The 23,298-nt window shown below is 47.4% G+C and overlaps 1 protein-coding gene across 1 annotated transcript in view; it reads left to right on the top strand.

Moving 5' to 3' along the window:
• The first annotated feature begins 1,001 nt into the window (after positions 1-1,001).
• The window catches only part of EDARADD (EDAR associated via death domain), a 64,052-nt gene continuing 41,755 nt past the window's right edge, over positions 1,002-23,298 (top strand). Inside the window, exons 1-3 of the mRNA XM_066234782.1 lie at positions 1,002-1,404; positions 13,721-13,779; positions 18,024-18,063. Coding sequence (XP_066090879.1) covers positions 1,374-1,404; positions 13,721-13,779; positions 18,024-18,063 — 130 coding nt within the window. The 5' untranslated portion in view covers positions 1,002-1,373. The remainder of the gene's footprint in view (positions 1,405-13,720; positions 13,780-18,023; positions 18,064-23,298) is intronic.

Here is a 23,298-nt window from a genome sequence, read left to right as displayed (position 1 = left end):
TGAATAGAATTTAAATACATTTTGCACAACTTTTATGATTAAAATAAGTGTTTTAATATGTTCTATTTTGAAATTGTAGACAAATTCTGATACAATCATATCTTTTAGTGTATTAGTGTATTTACTGCATTAAATTATTATATTTCCACAAAGATGATGCCCAAGAAGACATTCTACTTCATTGTTAAACTAAATGTTGAAAATTTTACAAGATGAAAACCTAAAATCTTGAATTGCAAAAAACTGTAGCTTACAGAGAAAAACTGTAGCTTACAAAAAAATGTCAGATTTTAAGCGCACTTGAATTAGGTAAGAACAAGTGTTTTTGTGGATGCAACAAAAATTTTGTTCCCCATTGTCATTAGAAAACCCTTAAGAGAATCCTTTTAAATTTAAGTTTGTCCATCACCTTTGCAGAGTAGATTTGTGATTAATGATAGGTTTAGTTAAAGGAGAACGATTTTAAATACAAGGTGGAACAAAAGTCGGTCTACAGTTGTTCGTATGGAAAATAATACAATAATTAATAAATAATAGAAGAATAAACTTTCATGTATTCACAACTGTAAACCTACTTTTGCCACACCCAGTATATTCTTAGTAAATGTTCCCAGTCCGTGCTCACGTATAAAATCCCTTTAAATTAAAAATTAATTGTTGTTTTTAAGAATCAATTGAGCATTTCCAAGAGAACCTCAGCCCCCCCCCCCCCCCAGGCTCTGCGGATATGCCCGCGTGGCCTTCCACTTTGTCTGTGTAGCGCTGGCCCTGGAAGTCATGTAATAACTAATGCCAGAGAAATCAAGATAGAAATTACTAACGTGTGCTGTCATGCAGCGGCTTAGTTTGCCCGCGGAGCAGGACACTATTTGGCCGCGATCGCCCACAGGCAACTCTGCCCGGGCCTGCGCGCCCCCCGTATCCGGCTGAGAGCAGACAGGGGCGGCCCTGAGGCTTTTAAGGCTGGTGATTCTGCAGCCCGCCCAGGCAGCAACTGCACGAGCTCCGGGGACCTGCCCCGGGACCTGGCGAGGGCTGGAGGGACGGCCGGGCTGGGACGTACAGGCACCAGGACCTTCCCCGCGCAGGGGGGTGGAGGGACAGAGGACTTGCGGGGAAGGGGCTCCGCTAGTTGCCGGAGCAGGAAGTGAGCGCGAGAAAGAGCGGAGGAGAGTCGGGAGAAGAAGAGGAGGAGGAAGAGGAGGAGAAGTGTGAGGGAGGGGCCGGAGCCCGAACGGGAGCTGGAGGAGGGGCGCCGGGCCACAGCGAGTGCTCCGTGCGTCCGCACTGCAGGGCTCTCGGTCCCCACTGTGCGCGCGCTCTTGTCCAGAGGCCGCCAGCCGCTGTCGGGCGCTCGTCTGCCCACCTACCCCATGGCTTCTCCAGACGACCCTCTGCGCGCAGGTAAAGTGGCACCGCGCCGTGCTCTCAACCTGGAGGCTCACGCCCGCGGTGGGGGATCGGGACCGAGCCTCCCATGAACCCAAGAGGCGCCCGGACGGGATCCGTGCGTGCCGGTAGGGGACATTGGCATGAGGAGTCTCCCCACGGCCCTGTCCCCATCACCCACGCGTGCCCCTGACGCGCCTCCCGCTTCCCACCTCCCCAGTGCTTTTGTTCTGAACTAAGCCGCCAGGTTGGGACAAGTCCCTCCAACCTCTGGCAGGGAAGAGTGCAAGGGGTGGATTCCCCTTTTCCTCCCGGCTCCCCCATTCTCCCTCTCATAGGACTTCTTATTTCTCTCCTTCTCACTTCTCTTGTATTAAATGCGTTTGTTCTAAATATTGGCCCTCGAGCTGTTGCATAACAAGCACTCCAAAACCAAGTGCCAGATCCATCTGTGAGACCCCACCTGTGGGGCCTTTGATTAGATGGGCCTCTAATCCTGTCCTTACTTTAAAATACTGTGTTTGTACCTAGGGCCAGAATCTGGGTTATTCTCCAGTCTCACCTGAATTTAAAAATCCAACTCAGGCCTCAAGTTCCAGGAGTTTTCTGCCCTTGCTCTCCCATAACGTGGGCCCTATCTGCAGTGATTGTTTGTTGAACACATAAATGAATGAATGATGGACACTGGGAGCACCTGCAGACTTTTCTAGTCCTGTGGAGATTGGAAAGGCTGGGGGGAGATGAGATACCCAGATACAGAACCGCATATAACTGCTAGGTAAACACGTTTCCTATTCTATTTCTTGGGCTTGAGCAGGGACAGAGCTTGAATGTTCCATGGTTAATTTATGGCTTGAACAATTAGGAGAATTTCTGGAGGCAGATGAGGTGACAGCCACATTGGCATTGTGATGTGCTGAGTTTGGGCGAGTTTCCTAGACATTTTAAAGAAAGATCTAAACTCTTCTTCAAGTGGGGAATGGTAAAGATTTTATTGATGGGAGATGAAAAATAAATACACTGTCTGGATAGCCTTCCCCTCCCCCCATACCCATTGTTTAGAAATTCAGAAAGGGGGGTTCCTGGTGGTGTCAGTTGGTTAGAGCGTGGTTCTGACATGCAAAGGTTGCAGGTTTGATCCTGGTCAGGGCACATACAAGAATCATCCAATGAATGTATAAATAAGTGGAAGAACAAATCAATGTTTCTCTCTCTCTTTCTTTCCCCCTTCCCTTCTCTCTCTGAAGTCAATAAATTTTTTAAAAATTTAAAAAAGACTCCCTGTTTCCAGCTTCAGAGAAATGAAAAAAATAAAAAGAAAAAAGAAAAAAACAGAAGTGGACATAAAGGGAGAAACCTTCCCACTCCCCATCCCCACTATCCTCTCCACTTCTACTTCCCCTCCCCCTTCCCCTTCTGAGAACTTGATTGACAAGGTGCAAGAAGTGTTAGAGCAGACTTTACTAACAGGGGTCTTAGGTCTCATTAAATGACCATGCTGTGGGGAATTCAAAAGGATCTTGATAGAGATCCATTGAATGGGAATAAATATAAAATCTGCTTCTCCACCCCCACCCAGTCAACTGACATCAGAGAAGGTGGTACTAGGAAACACAGCTGCATCTTACACAATGTATGAAAAGCCTCAGTGAGTCAATACTGTAATGAGGGCACCCCATGCCTGATGTGATCTTAGATACCAGTAATAGCACCAGAATCTAGATTCTGTGATGGTCTCTGAGTCTGCTTGGCACAATCAACCCCTGGGGCTCTTAACTGGGAACAAAGGGACTTGGAAATCCCAGCACGTGTGGCATGATGGCACACTGCGGACATGACACAACAGGGTGTCTATGGATGGAATGTCTCCTTGACTTTGAGAAGCAGCACCTAGAGGTGAAATCTTTCCCTCCTCAGTTAGAGATGCCCTTGTCACTTGAAGAGCTGTTGAAGAACGTATTCAGGCATCTCAAAGATGTCCTTATGCCCATGCCCACTCTTATTGAAAAGATGCGGGTTCCATCATTTAAAAAGATTTTAAAATGACTTCCCCTCTAACATCTCATTTAATTTCTGTAACCTCCAGGGCACACCCACCTACCTACCTCGACTTCTACTTTTGTAATGAAGCCACAGATGATGCTGGCATGTGAAACTTGGCAAATGGCATTTTCACTTCACCCCACACTTGGTTTCCATCCTATCTTGCTTGATTTCCTACAGTCATCTCCCAACTAGTGTTTCACACCCACTTGTGCCTTCCATCAAAAGGTGGCCCGCCCTGGCCGGTTGGCTCAGCGGTAGAGCGTTGGCCTAGCGTGCGAAGGACCCGGGTTCGATTCCCGGCCAGGGCACATAGGAGAAGCGCCCATTTGCTTCTCCACCCCTCCGCTGCGCTTTCCTCTCTGTCTCTCTCTTCCCCTCCCGCAGCCAAGGCTCCATTGGAGCAAAGATGGCCTAGGCGCTGGGGATGGCTCTGTGGCCTTTGCCTCAGGTGCTAGAGTGGCTCTGGTCGCAACATGGTGACGCCCAGGATGGGCAGAGCATCGCCCCCTGGTGGGCAGAGCTTCGCCCCTGGTGGGCGTGCCGGGTGGATCCCGGTCGGGTGCATGCGGGAGTCTGTCTGACTGTCTCTCCCTGTTTCCAGCTTCAGAAAAATGAAGGAAAAAAAAAAAAAAAAAAAAAAAAAGGTGGCCCAAGTGGCTTTTTAAGTACGACTCAGCTCCTGTTATTTCTCTACTTAGAAACCTGTGCCGACTTTCCACCAGATCCTCAGTCCTTAAATTGCTTTCATACCCTGCACCCTGCTATCTCCCTAGCCCTTCCCTGACTGGTGCCTGCTCTTACTGTAAAGTACCCAATCCACAATTCCGCGGGGGTTCGTAGAGGCATGTAGTCCAAATAAGTTTTTGAAAAGTTTTATTAAAGGAGGAAATTTATTTAATATGTCGGCCGCATATGGCTGACACAGGGCAATAGACCCAAATTGTGCAGCCCCCCAAAACAGTTCAGGGGCTGTTTATATACTCTTAATTATACATGGGAGGGGAAAAAACCTGACATCACGGCATAAGTTTATACCTTTTGTTTAGAGATACATACATTAACTACATGCTTTCAGGAGGTGAGGGGTAGTTTCCATAGGTACAAATGCCTGCAAATGGTTCATCGGTATAAGAAAAGATTTTAATTTAATCTTTTCTTCCTGTACCTGGCTAGCTATTCACCCTTCCCCCATAGGTATGGGGGGAGGTCAGAGAATCCAAGTCTCCTTGCTCTTCTGCATTTATAACACAATGCCATTGGCCATCTTGGTTTTATGCTAATTACACGAGTGCAGAGATTATTTACAAAATCTCTCTGTACTTCTAGCCCAAATCAATAAAATATTCTTTAAACTTCCTAAAATATTAATATTAATTCTGTAGCTTTTGGCACCTTACAACACTCTGTCCCTGCCTCTCTGACCTGCAGCTGCCTGCTGCTTCCTCATGTTTCACTGTGCTTGTGCCTCCTGCCTCCGGGCCTCTGCCCAGGTCATTCCTCCTGGATGGCTCTCTCCACCTGCCCACATGCATTACCTCTTGCAGCTTTCAGCTCCAAAGTCACTGAGCTCAAGCCCCATGTCATATACTCTTAGGTGCCCTGGACCTTCCCTTTCGAGAACGCATAGCCTTGATTATTTCACCACCACCTTTCCCGCCTTAGACCATGTGCTCTTGGGTGAGCATGTGTCTGCTTTGCTTGGCAAGGACCTCAAATACCTGCACTGTACCCAGCACATAGTAAGTGCTGGCTAAGCACTCACCAAAGAGATACAATGTAAGTAACCACTGTGTGCTCCAAACTCTGGGCACTAAAAGCTCTTGCCTTGTGCCTGAGGAGCTCATGAGTCAGTTATGTGAGCTGAGCTTAAAGTTTAAAATGATGTATTTGTACCCATATGCAAATAACAAAGGTATGTATATATTGTATGATTATATTGTTATGAGCTTAATTAAATCAATACCTTTTTACTAAGAAGATTGACAAGCTTGCTAAGGTCACATGGGAGGATATGCTGGTCACAGAGTATCCATCTCAATCTCTAGACTAGTCAACAGCCCAGCACAGAGGGAGTCAGAATTGCTTGTCAAGTGTGAGTAAATCTGGTTTGTGTTCATAAAAAAGTTAAGACAAAGAAAGAGGCATTGCAAGGCTGGGCTAAAGAGGTGATGCTGTCCACTGCCTTCACCAGAGTGGGCAATGCCTGTGGCCATGAAGCACCGGCCTCCTTTGCACTGCCCCCCCCCAGCCTAGCCCTGGAGACAAACTCATGACAGCCCCTTGGTGGTAGCTCAGCTCTCCCCGTCCCTCCCTTCCCTCCTGTGTGCTTACCTGGGTCCAAGGTGCCAGCTGTCCCCCTCATGAGCCCTTGGAGCCCTGGAAACAAGACAGGATTCCAGGGGAAAGCCTACCAGTAGCACTCTTGTTTGAAAAGCTGGACCAGCCAGTTCTTCCTCCAGATCCACCAGAGAGGCGGTTGCCTGTGGTTTTCTTTCTCCCTCCTTCCTTCCCCTCCCCTCCCTGTGGGTTTTTCCAATGCCCACTTCATTTATTTTTCATTCTAATAATTACCTGTATTTTCTAGGTGTTCTCCTCTCCACCCTCCTCTGACTTCCTCCTGTAACCTTTTGTTCCATCTCTTCTCTTCCACCCTCCCTCCCTGGCCTGTCCCTCTGAGGCCCCACTGACATGACTGGTACACATAATATCAGGAGCCCCCTTGCTTGATCCCTGGTCCTTTCCAAGCTCTTTTAGCCCTTGCTCTGAGCTGTGAGTATGACAGGGACTGCTGGGGGAAAAACAAACAAACAAACAAAAAACAAAGAAGGATAAATAACTGGGTGTGGCACTCCCACAGAGGTTCTGCTGCTCTGAGCGTGTTTGTAATCCCGAGTCCGGTTAGCATGTCGAGGCCGTGTATTCAGTGCTGTACATACACCGCTGGAGGCCAGAGGACAAGCTGTTGTGCACAAACTAATAATCTGAGAAATAACCCTGAAATCACAAGGTCTAAGAATCACCTTTAATTCTTCATTAGAAAGCATGAAAGGCCCCCCAACCCTTTTGGCTCAAGATGTTGGGAATTTGAGAACTAACACATTTCCCTCTGTTTTCTCTGAGCGGACTTAGAGCAGATCTCTAAACTGCCTTGGAGAAACTGCCTGGGAACTATTGGCCTTTATCCAAGGTGCCTAATGGAGGCAGATGTCAGAACCTGACTGTGGCTGCCCCGCAGCTCCCCAGAGCCTGTGCTGGGCGCTCCGCGGTTGTGCCTCCTGGAGAGGTTGCTGTGTGCTATGTGTTCCCGGGGCTCCTGGGAGCTCTGGTTCTATAGACGAGGAGCTTTGGGTCTTCCAGTGAATGATGAGTAGATGAGATTGTGGATTTAGAGTTGATGCTGGGATGATTTGGGGGAAAGTCAGATGAATGTATTTTACACGTGGGAAGGACATGAATTTAGTGGGGCCAGAGAATGGACTGTTATGTGTTGAACTGTGTTCTCCTCCCAAAATTTCTTGGCATCCTAACTCCCAATATCTTAGCATGTGGCCTTATTTAGAAATAGAGTCTTTACAGAGTTAATAATATTAGAATGAGGTCATTAGGGTAGGCTCTAATCCAGTGTGACAAGCACCCTAATAAAAAGGGGATATTTGGACACAGATTCTCCTTGGGGGGGGGGTCTGTCAAGTTGTCTGTGCACGAATTCCCTTGGGAACCCTGAAGGTAGTGGTAAATAGGCAGAATTTGAAGGTAGAAAGTTCCAGATCTAAATTCTGGCTCTTCCGTTACCCTATGACCTTGGTTACTCAATATGTAAAAAGGGGGACACTTGTATATTTCTCAGGGTTGCACTAAGAATGAACTGAGACTGCAAACCATACAGCATGGGTGGACACCGGGTAAGTGGGAGCTCTACCTGTTACCAATGAGGTTTGGGTCTTTGAGTAGGTAACGAGTATGTGCTGTGAACAGGGTTTCTTTTGTCATAGTAAGCTTCAACCTGAAGGTGCCCTCTTACCTTCTGGGCCATACTTCTCACCACTCATGGACTTTTTTAATAAAAAGATTTTATTTAGTGATTTTAGAGAGAGGAGAGAGAGAAAAGACAGGGAGAAATGGGAAGCATCAACTCATAGTAGTTGCTTCTCATATCTGCATTGACCCAGCAAGCCCAGAGTTTTGAACCAGTGACCTCAGCATTCCAGATCATTGCTTTATCCACTGTGCCATCACAGGTCAGGCATCACCACTCATGGACTTTTTTTTTGTATTTTTTTCTGAAGTTGGAAACGGGGAGGCAGTCAGACAGACTCCCGCCCGCATGCACCCGACCAGGATCCACCAGGGGGCGATGCTCCGCCCATCTGGGGTGTTGCCCTGTTGCAACCTAGCGCCTGAGGCAGAGGCCACAGAGCCATCCTCAGCGCCCGGGCCAACTTTGCTCCAATGGAGCCTCGGCTGCGGGAGGGGAAGAGAGAGAGACAGAGAGGAAGGAGAGGGGGAGGGATGAAGAAGCAGATGCGCACTTCTCCTGTGTGCCCTGGCTGGGAATCAAACCTGGGACTCCTGCACGCCAGGCCGACGCTCTACCACTGAGCCAACCGGCCAGGGCCTCATGGACTTTTAAAGCTGGACAGGCATGTGGAGGCTCTCTGTTCATCTCCAAATATTACAGATGAGGGACCTGAGGCCCAGTAGAACAAACAACTGTGTAGCTCACCTCTTTGCTCTCATCGGAGGCCTCTGAGAGCCAGGCCTGGTGCCCTCTACTGGGCATCAGGCCCCCATGGGTTTCTCTCTGCCCTCTGAGGAACTCCCCAGAAGGTACTCATGTGAATGAAGCATCATTCTTGCTGCCGTCAATGAGATCCCCTTGGTCAGTTGCTAGCTGCCTTGGGGTGATCTATGCCTTGTTTATTTCTTTATTCCCATAGATATTTGGGCCTATTTCTAGATTCTCTATTCTGTTTATTCAGTGTATGCCAGGATCAAACTTTTCATTGATATCACTTATTTTTGAGAATTTTTTGGTTTATTTTTTCATCTGAACTAAGAACTTGTCACTCCCTACTCCCACCATAAAAAGTCCAGCTCTACCTACATGGCCCTTACATAGTTCTTAACAGGCACAGATATGAACAGGTTAAATTTACATGCTAGTATAAAAAGATACGTTTGTACTCTTTACACTTAACCAAACCCAGGTATGTCTTTCCTGTTTTCTTTTTTTGTAAGTTAGTGGCACTCTGAAAAAAACACCATTGCACCACACCGGTGCCTTCTGTGACTTCCAGTAGACCCCAGCCTGAGTTTTAGCTCCATAAATCAGTATTCCCAGGGTCGGATAGCCTCTGGATTAATCTTACTCCAAGTTTTGGGTTTTATATTTTTACCTTTGACCCCTTTATTTAGAGAGAGCCATCCAGGGAGTTGAGGCAGCTTAGGGAGAAAGTGAGGTCTGAGACTATGGAGAGCAGCCAAAAGCTGGAGGGAGGTCCCCTGGTCCTGGTGGGGTTGCTGGGGTCACCCCCTTGGATCTTCAGGTCTCTTCTCTGTTTGGGCTCCTCTGAGCCCCTGTTCCATCTGATACCAGAGCCTTGCCTTGAGGTTCAGCCTGTGATCTGGGGCCTGTAAAAGGAAACATTTTAAAACTTTTTAATAATATTGTGAACATGCAGCTCTAAGAGCTCTTGGAAAAGCTTTAGGACAACTTCATACTTCTAGACCAGTCTGAGATATCCAGGATCAGCCCTGCTACAATAACCACTTAGTCACACAGTGGCAGGCGATAAGAACACATGGTTGTGCGGGAACTGTGACGCCAGGAGAAGGCGCCACCTCAGATGAGTGCATGGTGCCACCTGTGAGCGTGTTTGGTGAAAACATGTAAGCAGGAGCCGCACCCACAGCCTGACCCGTGTCCGGGCTTGATACAGCCACAGGAATGAGAATAATAAAATAGTAGCCTCCGCTGCCTGGGCACGCTGCCGTTCCCGACAGTCCTGTCACCTTGCTGTTGTGCTTCAGAAAACAGAGAACCTAAATGCTATGTCCTTCCCAGCTGCCTCCATTTATTCTCAGAGATTTCAGACCAGAGCAAGAGCCTGGGCACCTCCCAGCTCTGTTGTCCTCTGCCTGTGTCTTCCCGTTCAGCTCGGAAGCCTCTGGGACTTGCTCAGCAGTCACAGACCTTGGTTAGCTCTTAGGAGCACTGGAAGTTCATCCCACCTGGTGGTTCCCAACGCTGACCAGTGATGGTGGTCAGCTGAGTGTGGGCACCAGAGTCCTGGGCCCCTCATGTTACAGAGGAAGAACCTGAGGCCACAAACGCTTCCGTGAGTCTCCGAGGTCACACTGTTGGACTTGTGCAGGGCCTGACCGCTAGCTTTCAGTGACACACAGTGAGGATGCAGGCACACCCTAAGCGCAGTGTGCCTTCCTGTTAACTATCCCATCTGCGTCCTCTCTGCTGCCTTTGGTACAGTTCTGCCTCCCCAGCCACCTCCTCCATTTTTCTCCTCTTTGTCTCCTTCCTTTCTCTCACACTAATTTGTGTGTAAGAAACAAGCCTTGCTTGTCATGGACACAGTGGGCATAGCCACCCAGGATGCTGTCAGAGTCATTTAGAACTCCTCTTCCTGCCCACCCAGCACCCCAGTCCTGCACAGCCATTTACAGGAGGGAAGAAGTGTCTGACACTACTTAGTGGTGGCCCCACACCCTCTGCCAAGCCAGGAAGCAGAAGGTAAGAAATAGGGAAAGGAACTGAATGCAGATGTGACTGGCTAGACCTGTTTGAAGCACACTTTCTCCTCGTTGTTAGGCCCTTTGGCTAAGATCAAGTGACACACGCTTTCTCATCTCTAGGCCTTAGCCCATGCTGTTCCCTCTGCCTTGAATGCTTTTCCTTCCCCAGTTCCTCCTCCTGGCTAACTTCAATGCATATAAATTCCTCAGTGGGCTCTCCTCCACTCCCTTCCCCCCCTCCAGCTGGGTATGTGCTCATCCTATGGGTTTCCATATTATTAATTCAAAGTGCTGTGTTGTAATTAATTGCCTGTTAAATGGGCTTTAGGAGTTCTGTGAACTCAGGGTGGGGTTAACAACACAGTTTGTTTTGATTTAAATCCAAATCTGAGCCTGTATTCCCTTGGGCTGGCACTTCAATCTGAATTAGGGCCTGTCCTAAGGGTCACATAGAAATCTGAGAAGGTGATGGTGTGCTTAAAGAATGAGGGAGGGACTAGAGTTTTAGTGCATCAGGGCGGGAATCAGTCTCCTCCTTGTCCAAGCCTGAGGAGTACCAGGCACAGATCACAGGTCTCTGCTGGGGCTGGGACTCTGGGGCCAGGAGTTAGCCCTAGCCCCCCTGTGTATTCGCTCGTGGTCTCACCACCTCTGGGTCCTGCTCAGGAAGCTGCAGGTGTCTGTCTCTGCTCCGTGGGAGGACACTGGCAATGTTCTCTCCATTTTTCCCTTTCGTTGGGTCACATCCTTTAATCCCTCCCGTGACCGTAGACTGTCACAAACAGACCAACAGATGTTCTCTTCACAACACTTCTCCTTTGGTATTGTCAGGAATGTGGACAGGCCACTCTCAGATGGGAAACCCTGCTGAGACATACCCTCTCAACCAATTGTCCTGCTGTGTTGGTTTGGGTCCCCAGAGGCATTCCCAGGACTCAGTGCCTGCTGCATGGTATGTACTTAATGAGCACTGGGGTCGCAGTGGCAGCTGACTCGTGGCTCACACGGCAGTGTGTGGGACACACACTGTGCACCTGGAGGGTTGCCTCAGACACGTCATTTATTAAGATTGCTTTCTGGCAGATATTTTGTAAAGTGTCTCAGAAAGGAAGAACTTTTTCTAATTTGTACAAATTCATAAGATCTAGTGGTGGACTGTTCTTTTTTCTACATTTCCTCATTAAATTCTTTAACAAGTGATGCCTAACTAGGTGGTGGCTCAGTGGATAGAGCGTTGGACTGGGATGCAGAGGACCCAGGTTCGAGACCCCAAGGTCGCCAGCTTGAGCGCGGGCTCATCTGGTTTGAGCAAAAAGCTCACCGGCTTGGACCCAAGGTTGCTGGCTTGAGCAAGGGGTTACTTGGTCTGCTGAAGGCCCACGGTCAAGGCACATATGAGAAAGCAATCAATGAACAAATAAGGTGACACAACAAAAAACTGATGATTGATGCTTCTTATCTCTCTCCTTTCCTGTCTGTCTATCCCTCTCTCTGACTCTGTCTCTGTAAAAAAATAAATAAATAAAATCTTTAACAAGTAATAAAACATAAGCAAAGTATTGCAAAATCAAAGTCACTTTTTGTTTAACAAAGATTCTGTGAGGTTTTTTTTTAAGAAATGTCTTAAAAATGTTTATTTATTGATTTTAGATAAAGGAAGGGGGAGAGAGAGAAAGAGAGAGAGAGAGAAACATCAGTTTCTTGTCCTACTTATTTATACATTAATTGGTTGACTATTTTATTTTACTTTATTATAAGTGAGAGTAGGGGAGTTTGACAGACTCCTACATGTGCCCTAACCGGGATTTACCCACAATCCCTATCTGGGGCTAATGCTCGAATCAGCTGAGCTATGCTCAGTGCCTAAGGTCAACACTTGAACCAGCTGAGTCACTGGCTACAAGAGGGGAAGAGGGAGAAGGCGGGGGAGAGAAGCAGATGGTTGCTTCTCCTGTGTACCCTGACCGGGAATCGAACCCAGGACATCCACATGCTGAGCTGACACTCCATCCCTGAGCCAACTGGCCAGGGCTTGGTTGATTTTTGTATGTTCCCTAACTGGGGATCAAACCCACAACCTCTGTATCGGGAAGATGCTCTAACCAACAGGACGCTGTGAAGTATTTTTGACGTTAATTCACATAAGCCACATTCAGACACTTAATATTTTCACATTGTTCGTGGCAGTGAGAATGAAAATGGCACCAGTGAGTCAGACCAGACCTAGGTTCAGCAGCTTCGGTACCTGAGTTCTGGCTAGGAAAGAATTCAGAGCTAAGACTCAAAATATAAGGGAAAGTTGATTTAGGAAGACACAGGCAGAAGCAATGGGCTTTAGGAAACAAGTTATAGAGCCGAAGGAAGGGGAGCTTAGCAGAGAGGGAGGAGGGAGCACTGGGTCCTCAGTCCTAAAGGCTTTGAAAACTGGAGGCAGTAAAGGAGATCCCAGGGGAGGATCTCAATAGAGTATTCATCAGCACCCCAGGTGTGTCTTTTCAGGGTCGTGGTCTCCACTAGTTGGTCCGCACCAACTTTGCTGCAGGGCAAAGGCTTATTAGTCAAGGCAGTTGGTCCTGAGGTCAGCCACGGGGTCTCTCGTCTGGTTGTACTGCTTTTCTGGGCCTTGAGCTGAAACCCGACTGGCCTATTGTCCTTGCTTTGGTGGCCTTCTGTACCTGGTGCATCATCCTTGCTCTGTTCATGCCTGTCTAGCAGCCTACCGCAATATGGTAAAAATGGATTGCAGAAGAGCAGGAAATGGCGGAAAAAGCAGAAGTTGAAATTAAGTTATTCTCCCTCGAAGTTATAGTCAAATCCAATATGCAAGAGAGTCAGTCATTCATGTCATGTCTTCATGTTTTGTGGTTATTTGTAACTCTTGAGTATTTGTAGATATTTGTAAGTGTTTCAAAATATGTTTTTTGTTTTGTTGTGTTTTTTTTTTTGTATTTTTCTGAAGCTGGAAACGGGGAGAGGCAGTCAGACAGACTTCCGCATGTGCCCGACCGGAATCCACCCGGCACGCCCACCAGGGGCGACGCTCTGCCCACCAGGGGGCGATGCTCTGACCCTCCGGGCATCGCTCTGCTGTGACCAGAGCCACTCTAGCGCCTGGGGCAGAGGCCAAGGAGCCATCCCCAGCGCCTGGGCCATCTTTGCTCCAATGGAGCCTTGGCTGCGGGAGGGGAAGAGAGAGACAGAGAGGAAGGAGAGGGGGAGGGGTGGAGAAGCAGATGGGCGCTTCTCCTGTGTGCCCTGGCCGGGAATCGAACCCGGGACTTATGCACGCCAGGCCGACACTCTACCACTGAGCCAACTGACCAGGGCCCAAAATATGGTTTTTAAGAAATAAAACTTATCTAATCTCTTTCTGCTGCACTCTGAGTCTACCCCTTATTTTGTCTCCACCGATGACTGAGAGTGAGTTCTCCCCCAGCTGGGCAAGGGCAGCTCACACCTACAAGAAGATAGTGATCAGAGGACACATCTGTGCTTTTGCTTTAAAGAAAATTCTCTCTGTTGTGTTTCCTTGCAGGTCACATGGCAGAGGAGCCAGTGGAGGACACGGAGCCCAGCACCTTACCCTTCCACGTGGTAGGTTCCCAATTTCCCACTAACAGGATGACTCTTGTCTTCTCTTTGTGATTTCTGTGCAAATTTTTTTTTTTTTTTTTTTTTTTTTTTTTTATGGAGACAGAGAATCAGAGAGAAGGATAGACAGGGACAGACAGAGAGGAACAGAGAGATGAGAGGCATCAATCAGTAGTTTTTCGTTGCGCATTGCAACACCTTAGTTGTTAATTAATTGCTTTCTCATATGTGCCTTGACCACAGGCCTTCAACAGACCAAGTAACCCCTTGCCCAAGCCAGCGACCTTCAGCTCAAGCTGGTGAGCTTTTGCTCAAACCAGATGAGCCCGCACTCAAGCTGGCAACCTCAGGGTCTCGAACCTGGGTCTTCTGCATCCCAGTCCGACGCTCTATCCACTGCGCCACCGCCTGGTCAGGCCTGTGCATTTTTTTATTACTTGGTATTTACATAAAGATCAGAAACCCCCAAATGAGATTTTTCTCAAGATAAGTTTCTCTATCATAGTGATCTCCGTGACCAGAATAGGCTTGGGGTTCTCCAGCCGAAGGGGCCTGAGCCTCCGCCCTTGTGTGGCACCTCACAGGTGTGACCAGCTTAGGTTCCCCGTGGTCTTTGTCTACCTGTCTCCCTTTAATACTGTCTGTGTTTAACTACCTTGTCTTCAGAATTCACAATAGCTAACTTGAGATTGAAGGAAAAATAGGACCACCTGACAGTGACTGCTGCCTGTGTGCCCAATGGGCGCCTACTGTTGATTTACCTCTGTTATCACGTTTAAGCCCCACAGACATCCTGGAAAGTGAGCACTGCCCATTTTAGAGATAAAACTGAGGCACAGGGGTAGGGTCAGCTGCCCAACTTGGAAGCAGCCCAGGAGGGTTTCAAACCTTGCCCCTGGCTTCAGATCCCTGCCCCCATCCTGTGACCACTCAGAATGTCTATTGCTTTCACATACGTGGTTCTTCATCCTCCAATCAACCCAGGATACTGTAGAGCAGGTACTTCTAAGCCCTTTCTATCGACAAAGAAAAGGAAGTCACCAGGTTTGTCTGAAATCACCCTGCTCTCCTGTGTGGTTACTACCTGTTGCTCACAACCTAGTCAGGGGATGTGACAATGTGACACATATTACTGTGCATAGAGTAATGCGTTGTCCCATTTCCAAAGTGTTTGCAAGCTCTGATCTGCTGGGTCATAAAAAATTCTAATTAATTTAGTTAAATGACATCTAATACACTTAATATACTAAAATTCAGTGTCTTTAAGTCTGCTAATTACAAGGCCTGTTGGTGTCTTGAAGACCTGTGGTGTTTGTGTTCGTGGCCGTGAGTTAAGCACCATACAGCTGATAACTATAGACAATGAAGGGAATCAGCTTTGACACCCAGTGGAAATTAGTAGGAACAAATTCCAGATCTTTCTTTTCTCTCTTTTTTTCTTTTTTTGTGTGACAGAGACAGAGAGAGGGACAGATAGGGACAGACAGACAGGTAGGGAGAGAGATGAGAAGCGTCAATTCTTTGTTTTGGTTCCTTAGTTGCTCATTGATTAATTTCTCATATGTCCCTGACCATGGGGCTACAGCAGACCGAGTGACCCCTTGCTCAAGCTGGTGAGCTTCACTCAAACCAGATGAGCCTGCACTCAAGCTGGTGACCTCGGGGTTTTGAACCTGGATCCTCCACATCCCAGTCCAATGCTCTGGCCATTGCGCCACTTCCTGGTCAGACAAATTCCAGATCTTCACTCCCATAAAAACCGAATGCGAATGATGCTGTGGTCCTGTCCTAGGACCCTGTATGGGGTATTCACCCTCCCACTGCCCCGCCAGTGATTATCTTGGTCTTCCCCTCACTGCATGACCCCGGTCTCCCTGCCACAGAGCCATTCTTACAGCTCACCTGGGTCACCCTGATCGCTTCTCAAAGTGCATTTTCTGAAGCAGCCCTATATGATTTGCTAGGGCTGCCATAACAAGGTCCCATACCCGAGTGATTTTAAACTGCAGAAATATGTTGATCCACTGTTCTGGAGTCTGAAGACCTCTCAAGAGGTCCACAGGGCTGTGCTCTCTCTGAAACAATTAGGGGAGAATCCTGCCTTGTTTCTTCCAGCTCCTGTGGCTTTGGCAGGTCTCAGTGTCCCTTGGTGGAGTCACTCTGTTCTCTCGCTTCATCAACATGAGGCTGCTTTTCCCTGTGTGTCTGTGTCTCTCTCCTCTTATAAGGACATTGGTCACATTGGATTAAGGGCTCACACTGCTCCAGTATGATCTCATTTTAACTAATTTTATTTATAACGACCCTATTTCCAATGAGGTCACATTCTGAGGTACTGGAGGTTAGGACTTCAGTATATCTTGGGAGGGGGGCGGAATTCAACCCATAATAATTCTGCTGCTTTAAATGACACTCCTGTGTATGAAGTCCACCGTGACCTTATATCAGCATCCCTCTGAGAGCCAGTTGTGTAGCCATTTGCTGTTCCTCCGATAACCCCCTCACCCTCTTACCTCCAAGGGTACCTGCAACACTGCTCTCCCTTGCGCCCTCATCTGATGAACTTCTGTGGCCCTCCTGTGTCGGGTCAAGCATTCCCTGACTTTGCGACGGCCTTCTTTGCCTTGCCCTGGGGCCTTCAGGCGCTCTCCCTCCTGGGTAACCCATCCCTACTTTCTAGCACATTGTGCTGGATTGCCTGCCTGTCTGACTTCGTGTGCGACTGTGCAGTGCTGGGCACAGGCAGGCCCTGGGCTTGGTGACCTCCACTTTGCCCACTCCCAGGTCTTCCTTGTCTGACTCCACCATGTCACATCCAACCCCCTTTTCCTCTTCTGTCTCCAGCTGCATCTCTGCCTCAGTCTGAACTGTGTTCCACACCTGCATGCCACTCTGCCAACCACCCAGCCTTGCTCCTCTGTGCCCACCATCTGCGGTCACCATGTCCTCTCGGTCGTCCTCATCCCAGGCAGCCTGTAGGCCTAGCTCAGATGTTAGTCTCTCCAGGAAACCTGTACTTGCCCCAGCCTGTTCGTTCATGCAGACTTTTGTAGATGTATAGTTAACACCGTCAAAATCTGAGACACAGAGACCATATTCCCTTCTCTTGTCTCTCTGAGGAAACAGGCAGATACTTTATAAAGAGCCTGGGAAGTGCTGTAACACAGGTGTGTTTTTCTGATGAGTAGAGTTTCTAGAAGGATCTAGTCTGGGGAAAAACTGTTTGACTTTTAAGTTTACTGTGATTGATGATTGATTTCCTTTATGCAAAGGGGTTGGAGTCTTTTAGAGGTGCTAAAATGTTACTTCCCAGCTCAAAAAAAGCACACAAAAAACTCCAAGGAAAGGCATTTAAAACAACATCTTTGGCTCCATGTTTGTTTCTTTTCCTCCTCTGTCCAAGGAAGACATGGATGAGGCCCACAGAAGAGTTGGAAGGTGCAGCTTCGTTGAAGCTGGAGGACAGTGGACCCAAAGGCCCAGATGCAGGGACAGTGGGTGCTGAGCTGGGTCAGGGCACCAGGTGGGGAAATTAGGTACATTCTCATTCTTCTCATGTAAATCTCCAGAGAGTGACTACATTGTATAATCTGAAGACAGTGTTTTCAGAGCATTAGATGCTACATGCTTGTAGGTGCTAACAAGGAAATATGTGATTGTTAGAGCACTGGCTGTTGTGAATTCCCGCAGCAGCACTGCCCTCAGCCGAGGTCCTGGGACTGTGTGCAAGTGTGCACAGTGACTGACTGTACGGCTTCATGGTGCCAATAGGACGGTGACCATTTGAACCTATTCTAGTGAACTCAGTGCAGGGCTGTATATCAGAGTACTGCCCAGAGCACATGCTTGTTGAGGCAAACGGATGCCACAGAAATGGTGGGACACAATGGGTCTGTCCCCATAATTCATGAAAACAAATGCTCCTCAGTTTTAAACTATAGGAAATAGAGAGGGAGAGGAGCAGTGTGGACAGGAGAGGAAGTATGGTGTAATGGTCAGAGCTGAGGAAATCAGGAAGGCTTCTTCTGTTATATGTTCTAGTGTTAATTTCTCGCCAACCTTGATTTCATTCCTGTATGTTGAGAATACAAACAAGCTATGGGTCAGCCCTAATGACAAGCCCAAAGATAAAAATGGGCAATGTTTTAAGTTTAAATCATGACTTTCACAAAGCTTTCTTTTCAGTTTGATCTTATAATTGACTGTGGTGTTTAAAAATAACTTTCCTCTTTTGTTGGTTTCTACAGTCAGACAAATGTCCTGTTCAAGATACCGGACTCCCTAAAGGTACGTATAGTTAATATAACTACTTCAACTTATGATTATTTTCATCTCTTGAATGAAGCACTAGTCAAAGTAACATTTTATCATTTAAAATTGTAACACAGAAACATACGGGTCATTTAGTTCATGACTTTTTTGATGATTATCTCAGGCATGAATTTTATTTTCTTTTTTTTGTGGCAGAGACAGAGAGAGAGAGACAGACAGACAGGAAGGGAGAGAGATGAGAAACATCAATTTTTCGTTGTGGTTTCTTAGTTGTTCATTGATTGATTTCTCGTATGTGCCTTGACCGGGGGCTACAGCAGACCGAGTGACCCATTGCTCGAGCCAGTGACCTTGGACTCAAGCTGGTGACCTCGGAATCTCGAACCTGGGTCCTCCACATCCCAGTCTGATGCTCTATCCACTGCACCACCGCCTTGTCAGGCTGAATTTTCTTACTAAAAGTCTATAAGTTACCCCGTCTGGTTGGCTTAGCGGTAGAGAGTCAGCCGGTGTATGGAAGTCCCAGGTTTGATTCCTGGTCAGGACACACAGAAGAAGCACCCATCTGCTTCTCCACCCTTCCCTCTCTCCTTCCTCTCTATCTCTCTCTTCCCCTCCCGCAGCCAAGGCTCGGGAGCAAAGTTGGCCTGGGTGCTGAGGATGGCTCCATGGCCTCTGCCTCAGGCACTAGAATGGCTCCAGTTGCAATGGAGCAATGCCCCAGATGGGCAGAGCAGCGCCCCCTGGTGGGCATGACAGGTGGACCCTGGTCGGGGTCATGTGGGAGTCTGACTGCCTCCCTGCTTCTAACTTCGGGAAAATAAACAAATAAATAAATAAAGTCTGTAAGTTACTTTATAACATTATACATGAGATTTCTATGGTATCTTTAACATGAATAAAATGAAGACACCCAGGACTCTGGGTTGCAAGTGACAGAAATGTAACTCAAGTTAGTTTAAAAAAATGAGGAGAGACTTACTGGCTTAAGGTCTGTGGTCACTGATAGGTCCAAGCATTAAGGATGGCTATGGCTTCCTCTCTTCCTCCTTCATGCTCTGTCTTCTGTTCTCAGGCAGGCTTTCCTCACGTGGTGGGAAAGTGGTCCCTGACACCTTTAGATTTACTTAGTGCTTTTTAAGATGGTAGAGACAGAGGGACCTTCCCCCAGCACCCACAGCACAATTTTAGGGACAATTGTGACATTAGCAGTTTGACCATCACTATATCAGTGTGGTCACCAGGATGCTGCAGGACTTTGGCCAAGGCTGAGCCTTGAGGTGGGTGGGGAGAGGTTTAGAGTCATTTCCACCCAAACTACAGGGAAGCCAGTTTGTTATCAAAGGAGGGATGCTTATCAGTCCTAAAAGCAAAAACAGCTCTTCCTGAGCCCATGGATGGATGCTTGGGACTGGTATCAACCACAAAGGGTGCAGGCTGTTGCCTGTCCTAGTCTCCCTCATGGAGGCCAGGCTGATGCTCTCACACTGGAGTATTCACACTGTGCTCTGCTGACAACCTTGAGATGGAGGGATGGCAAACAATCAAATCTGACCACCTTCAGGGTTGCCACCCCTTCCTCCACTTCCTGGACAGGGAGGACTTCCCAGCACAGGGGGCAGGTTCCTAGCAGTGCCTACACTATGGGGTATCAGGATCACTGATTCGTGGTGGGCGGGAGCCCCTCCTCCAGTGCCTGCTTGCCACATTCTTCTTCCATTCGAGTTTTATTCCTTGTGCCTCCTGTGAGCGCCCCAGGAGTGGCAGTGGTGTGGAAAAGAACAGGTGGTATAGGAAAGACCAGTCCTGGCTCTTAGGGGGAGGCTCTGGCAGGCTCACTCCCCTCCCTGTCCATGGATGACTTCTGAGCATCCAGAATCCCCCCGTCTGGGTTCCTGTAGTTCTGCAGGGGAGGGGACAGTGTGGCCAGGCAGCAAGCTCAGATGGGAGCCGGTCTTGGGTGGTTCGGAGGACAGGTGCAGTGAAGAAACATCTGTGCAGGGCCTGACGTGTGGTGGCACAGTGGATAAAGCGTCGACCTGGAAATGCTGAGGTCACGGGTTCGAAACCCTGGGCTTGCCTGGTCAAGGCACATATGGGAATTGATGCTTCCAGCTCCTCCCCTCCTTCTCTCTCTTTTTCTCTCCCTCTGTCTCTCCCTCTCCTCTCTAAAAAAAATAAAAAAAAGAACATCTGTGCAGTTTGTTTACAATGAAGATTCTGTGCCCCACTGCCCTGAAATTGTGACAGGTGGGTCTGGGGTCAGGCCTGGGAACCTGCATATGGATACTACATGGCTGGGACCCAGACTCACTTTGAAAGCCAGACTGAAAAGCTTCAAGAACTTGGTTGGCGTGCCCAGTGAGGCATGTAGATGAGTGAAGGGAAGTCAGCCACGCTGCCAGCCTGAATGGATTCTGCAGTGACTTGTGGCCCCAAGGGTCTCAGTTTCCAGTCTGTGGTGCAGGGAGGACACACTAGCATCCACCTCCCTGGGTGCTTGTGGCAAGTCAGTGGACCAAGAATCAGACTGTGGAGAGATCTCACCATGAGAACCATGGAAAATCAGGGCTCAGGACTGTTGGAAGCTTTCATGGCAGAACGGCAAAAAGTACAGTAACTCCGAGAATGCACTGTCATGGTTTGATCTGTCTAAAGATCTCTTTATATCACCCTTGAACAGATTTCCTGTTTTGAAAGAAAAAGATTGTTGCTTAGCAGCCTGATATTATAGGTTTCTCCTAGAATTTGAGTTTTACAAAATCTTAATTAAAATGGTGGTGAGTTGACAAGTATCATGGCTATAAAAACTATACACTAGATATTCTCCTGCCCTTATTCATGGGGAATAGTATTATTAAGCACGTCATTTCTTATTGCCAAAGTAATACATCATCATACATGTCATGAACTATGTCCAGAAGTTTAAACACTCCAAACATTTTCATTCAATAATATAGCAATTGTTGTTAGTTTTATGGTATATTAAAAATATACTATGGCCCTGGCCGGTTGGCTCAGTGGTAGAGCGTCGGCCTGGCGTGTGGGAGTCCTGGGTTCGATTTCCAGCTGGGGCACACAGGAGAAGCGCCTATCTGCTTCTCCACCCCTCCCCCTCTCCTTCCTCTCTGTCTCTCTCTTTCCCTCCCGCAGCCAAAGCTCCATTGGAGCAAAGTTGGCCTGGGCACTGAGGATGGCTCTGTGGCCTCTGCCTCAGGCGCTAGAATGGCTCTGGTTGCAACAGAGCAACGCCCCAGATGGGCGGAGCATCGCCCCCTGCTTGGCATGCCGGGTGGATCCTGCTTGGGCGCATGCAGGAATCTGTCTGACTGACTGCCTCCCCGTTTTCAACTTCAGAAAAATACAAACAACAACAACAAATATATATATATATATACTGCTAGTAGTTTTTTAACATACCATGATTGGGCTGATATCATCATTAATGTTTCTGGTAATTTTCTCATTGAAGTTTTTAGGGAAAGAAAACCCACATAAATTAGTGAGAAGACTTACAGATTTAAAAGTAAATGTGGTCTAATTAAGTACAAACCCAGACTCTAACATTTAAGTTAGTTTTAGGGGGTTACTTATTTAGTACACGAGTCATTTGTAATTACCTTGAGCAATTTCCATATGGTTAAAAAGTTCTCAAAATTTATGTTCTTAAGCAGATTAAGCAAGTTTCACAAAATCTTTGTTATACTTCTAGTATATTTCTACTGTATTCATCAACAGTAGAAAGATAATTTCTTAATGCAGTCCAAACTGGAATGGTTTTGAGTAATGTGCTTTTTATCATAAATCAACTGTGGAGATCTGGTATAATTTTAGTGATCAGCATGTTTTTGAGGTGAAACATGTTATTATGTTTTTCTTTTTTTAAAAAAAGTATTGATCTTTTAGAGAGAGAGAAACATCCATGTGTTGTTCCACCTATTTATGCCTTCATTGGCTAATTCTTGTTTGTTCTCCAATGGCGAATCAAACTTGCAGCCTTTGGTGAATCAGGATGATGCTCTTACCAACTGAGCTACCCAGCCAGGACCCATGCCTGTTTTCTCACTGGAAATAAGTGTATAGCTTCCACTTCTCCTAATTGAAGAGACTTCAGGGGTTCACGCTGTTATGCGTCTTTTCCAGAAGGTGTGCTGTGGGTGTCTGAGGTGCTGAACTCAGGACTAATATGAGGTTGGACAGAACTCCTGGTCTTGTAGAAAAGGCTGGCTCTAGTGTTCTGAGGGAAATGTGACTTCACATTTTGAGATAAAAATGTCTTTGGAAAAAGAATTCTATGCCCTGGCCAGTTGGTTCAGTGGATAGAGCATTGGCCTCGTGTGCAGACATCCCAGGTTCAATCCACAGTCAGGGCACACAGGAGAAGTGTCCAACTGCTGCTCTTCCCTCCTTCTCTCCCTTCTCTCTCTCTTCCTCTCTCACAGTCAGTGGCTTTATTGGTCTGAGTGTCAGCTCCAGGCTCTGAGGATCGCTCAGTTGGCCCGAGCATCAGCCACAGGCACTGAGGATTCCTCGGTTGATTAGAGCTTTGGCCCCAGAGAGTAGTTGCTTGGTGGATCCCAGTCCGGGCACATGCAGGAGTCTGTCTCTCTATCGCCCCTGCTCTCACTTAAAAAAAAAAAAAAGAGGCCCTGGCCGGTTGGCGGTAGAGCATCGGCCTGGCATGTGGAAGTCCTGGGTTCAATTCCCAGTCAGGGCATAAAGAAGAAGTGCCCATCTGCTTCTCCACCCTTCCCTCTCTCCTTCCTCTCTGTCTATCTCTTCCCCTCCTGCAGCCAAAGCTCCATTGGAGCAAAGTTGGCCCGGGCACTGAGGATGGCTCCATGGCCTCTGCCTCAGGCACTAGAATGGCTCTGGTGGCAACAGAGCAACGCCCCAGATGGGCAGAGCAGCGCCCCTGGTGGGCATGCCGGGTGGATCCTGGTGTCTGAGTGCCTACCTGCTTCTAACTTCAGAAAAATACAAAAAAAAAAAAAATTCTAAGTTTTGAGCCACTATTCCACTATTCATAGTGAGGAGAAATCACACATAAATATATCATAAATTAATCAGGATACTATCATCTTTATTCTGGTTTTAATGCTCTTTTATTGTTCAAAAAAATTTTTAGTGAATTTAAAGTTAAAAGAGAAGTAGATTGATTTTATTGTTAATTTTGAAGAATTTGAACTTAAGCATAGATGATGTTTGGGGGCCTTGTAGAACAATTTGTTAACTAAATATAGAAGTAGT

Source organism: Saccopteryx bilineata, chromosome 1 (genome assembly GCF_036850765.1).
Source record: "Saccopteryx bilineata isolate mSacBil1 chromosome 1, mSacBil1_pri_phased_curated, whole genome shotgun sequence".
NCBI classification, from domain to species: Eukaryota; Metazoa; Chordata; class Mammalia; order Chiroptera; family Emballonuridae; genus Saccopteryx; species Saccopteryx bilineata.
This window is presented reverse-complemented; position numbering and strand designations above follow the sequence as displayed.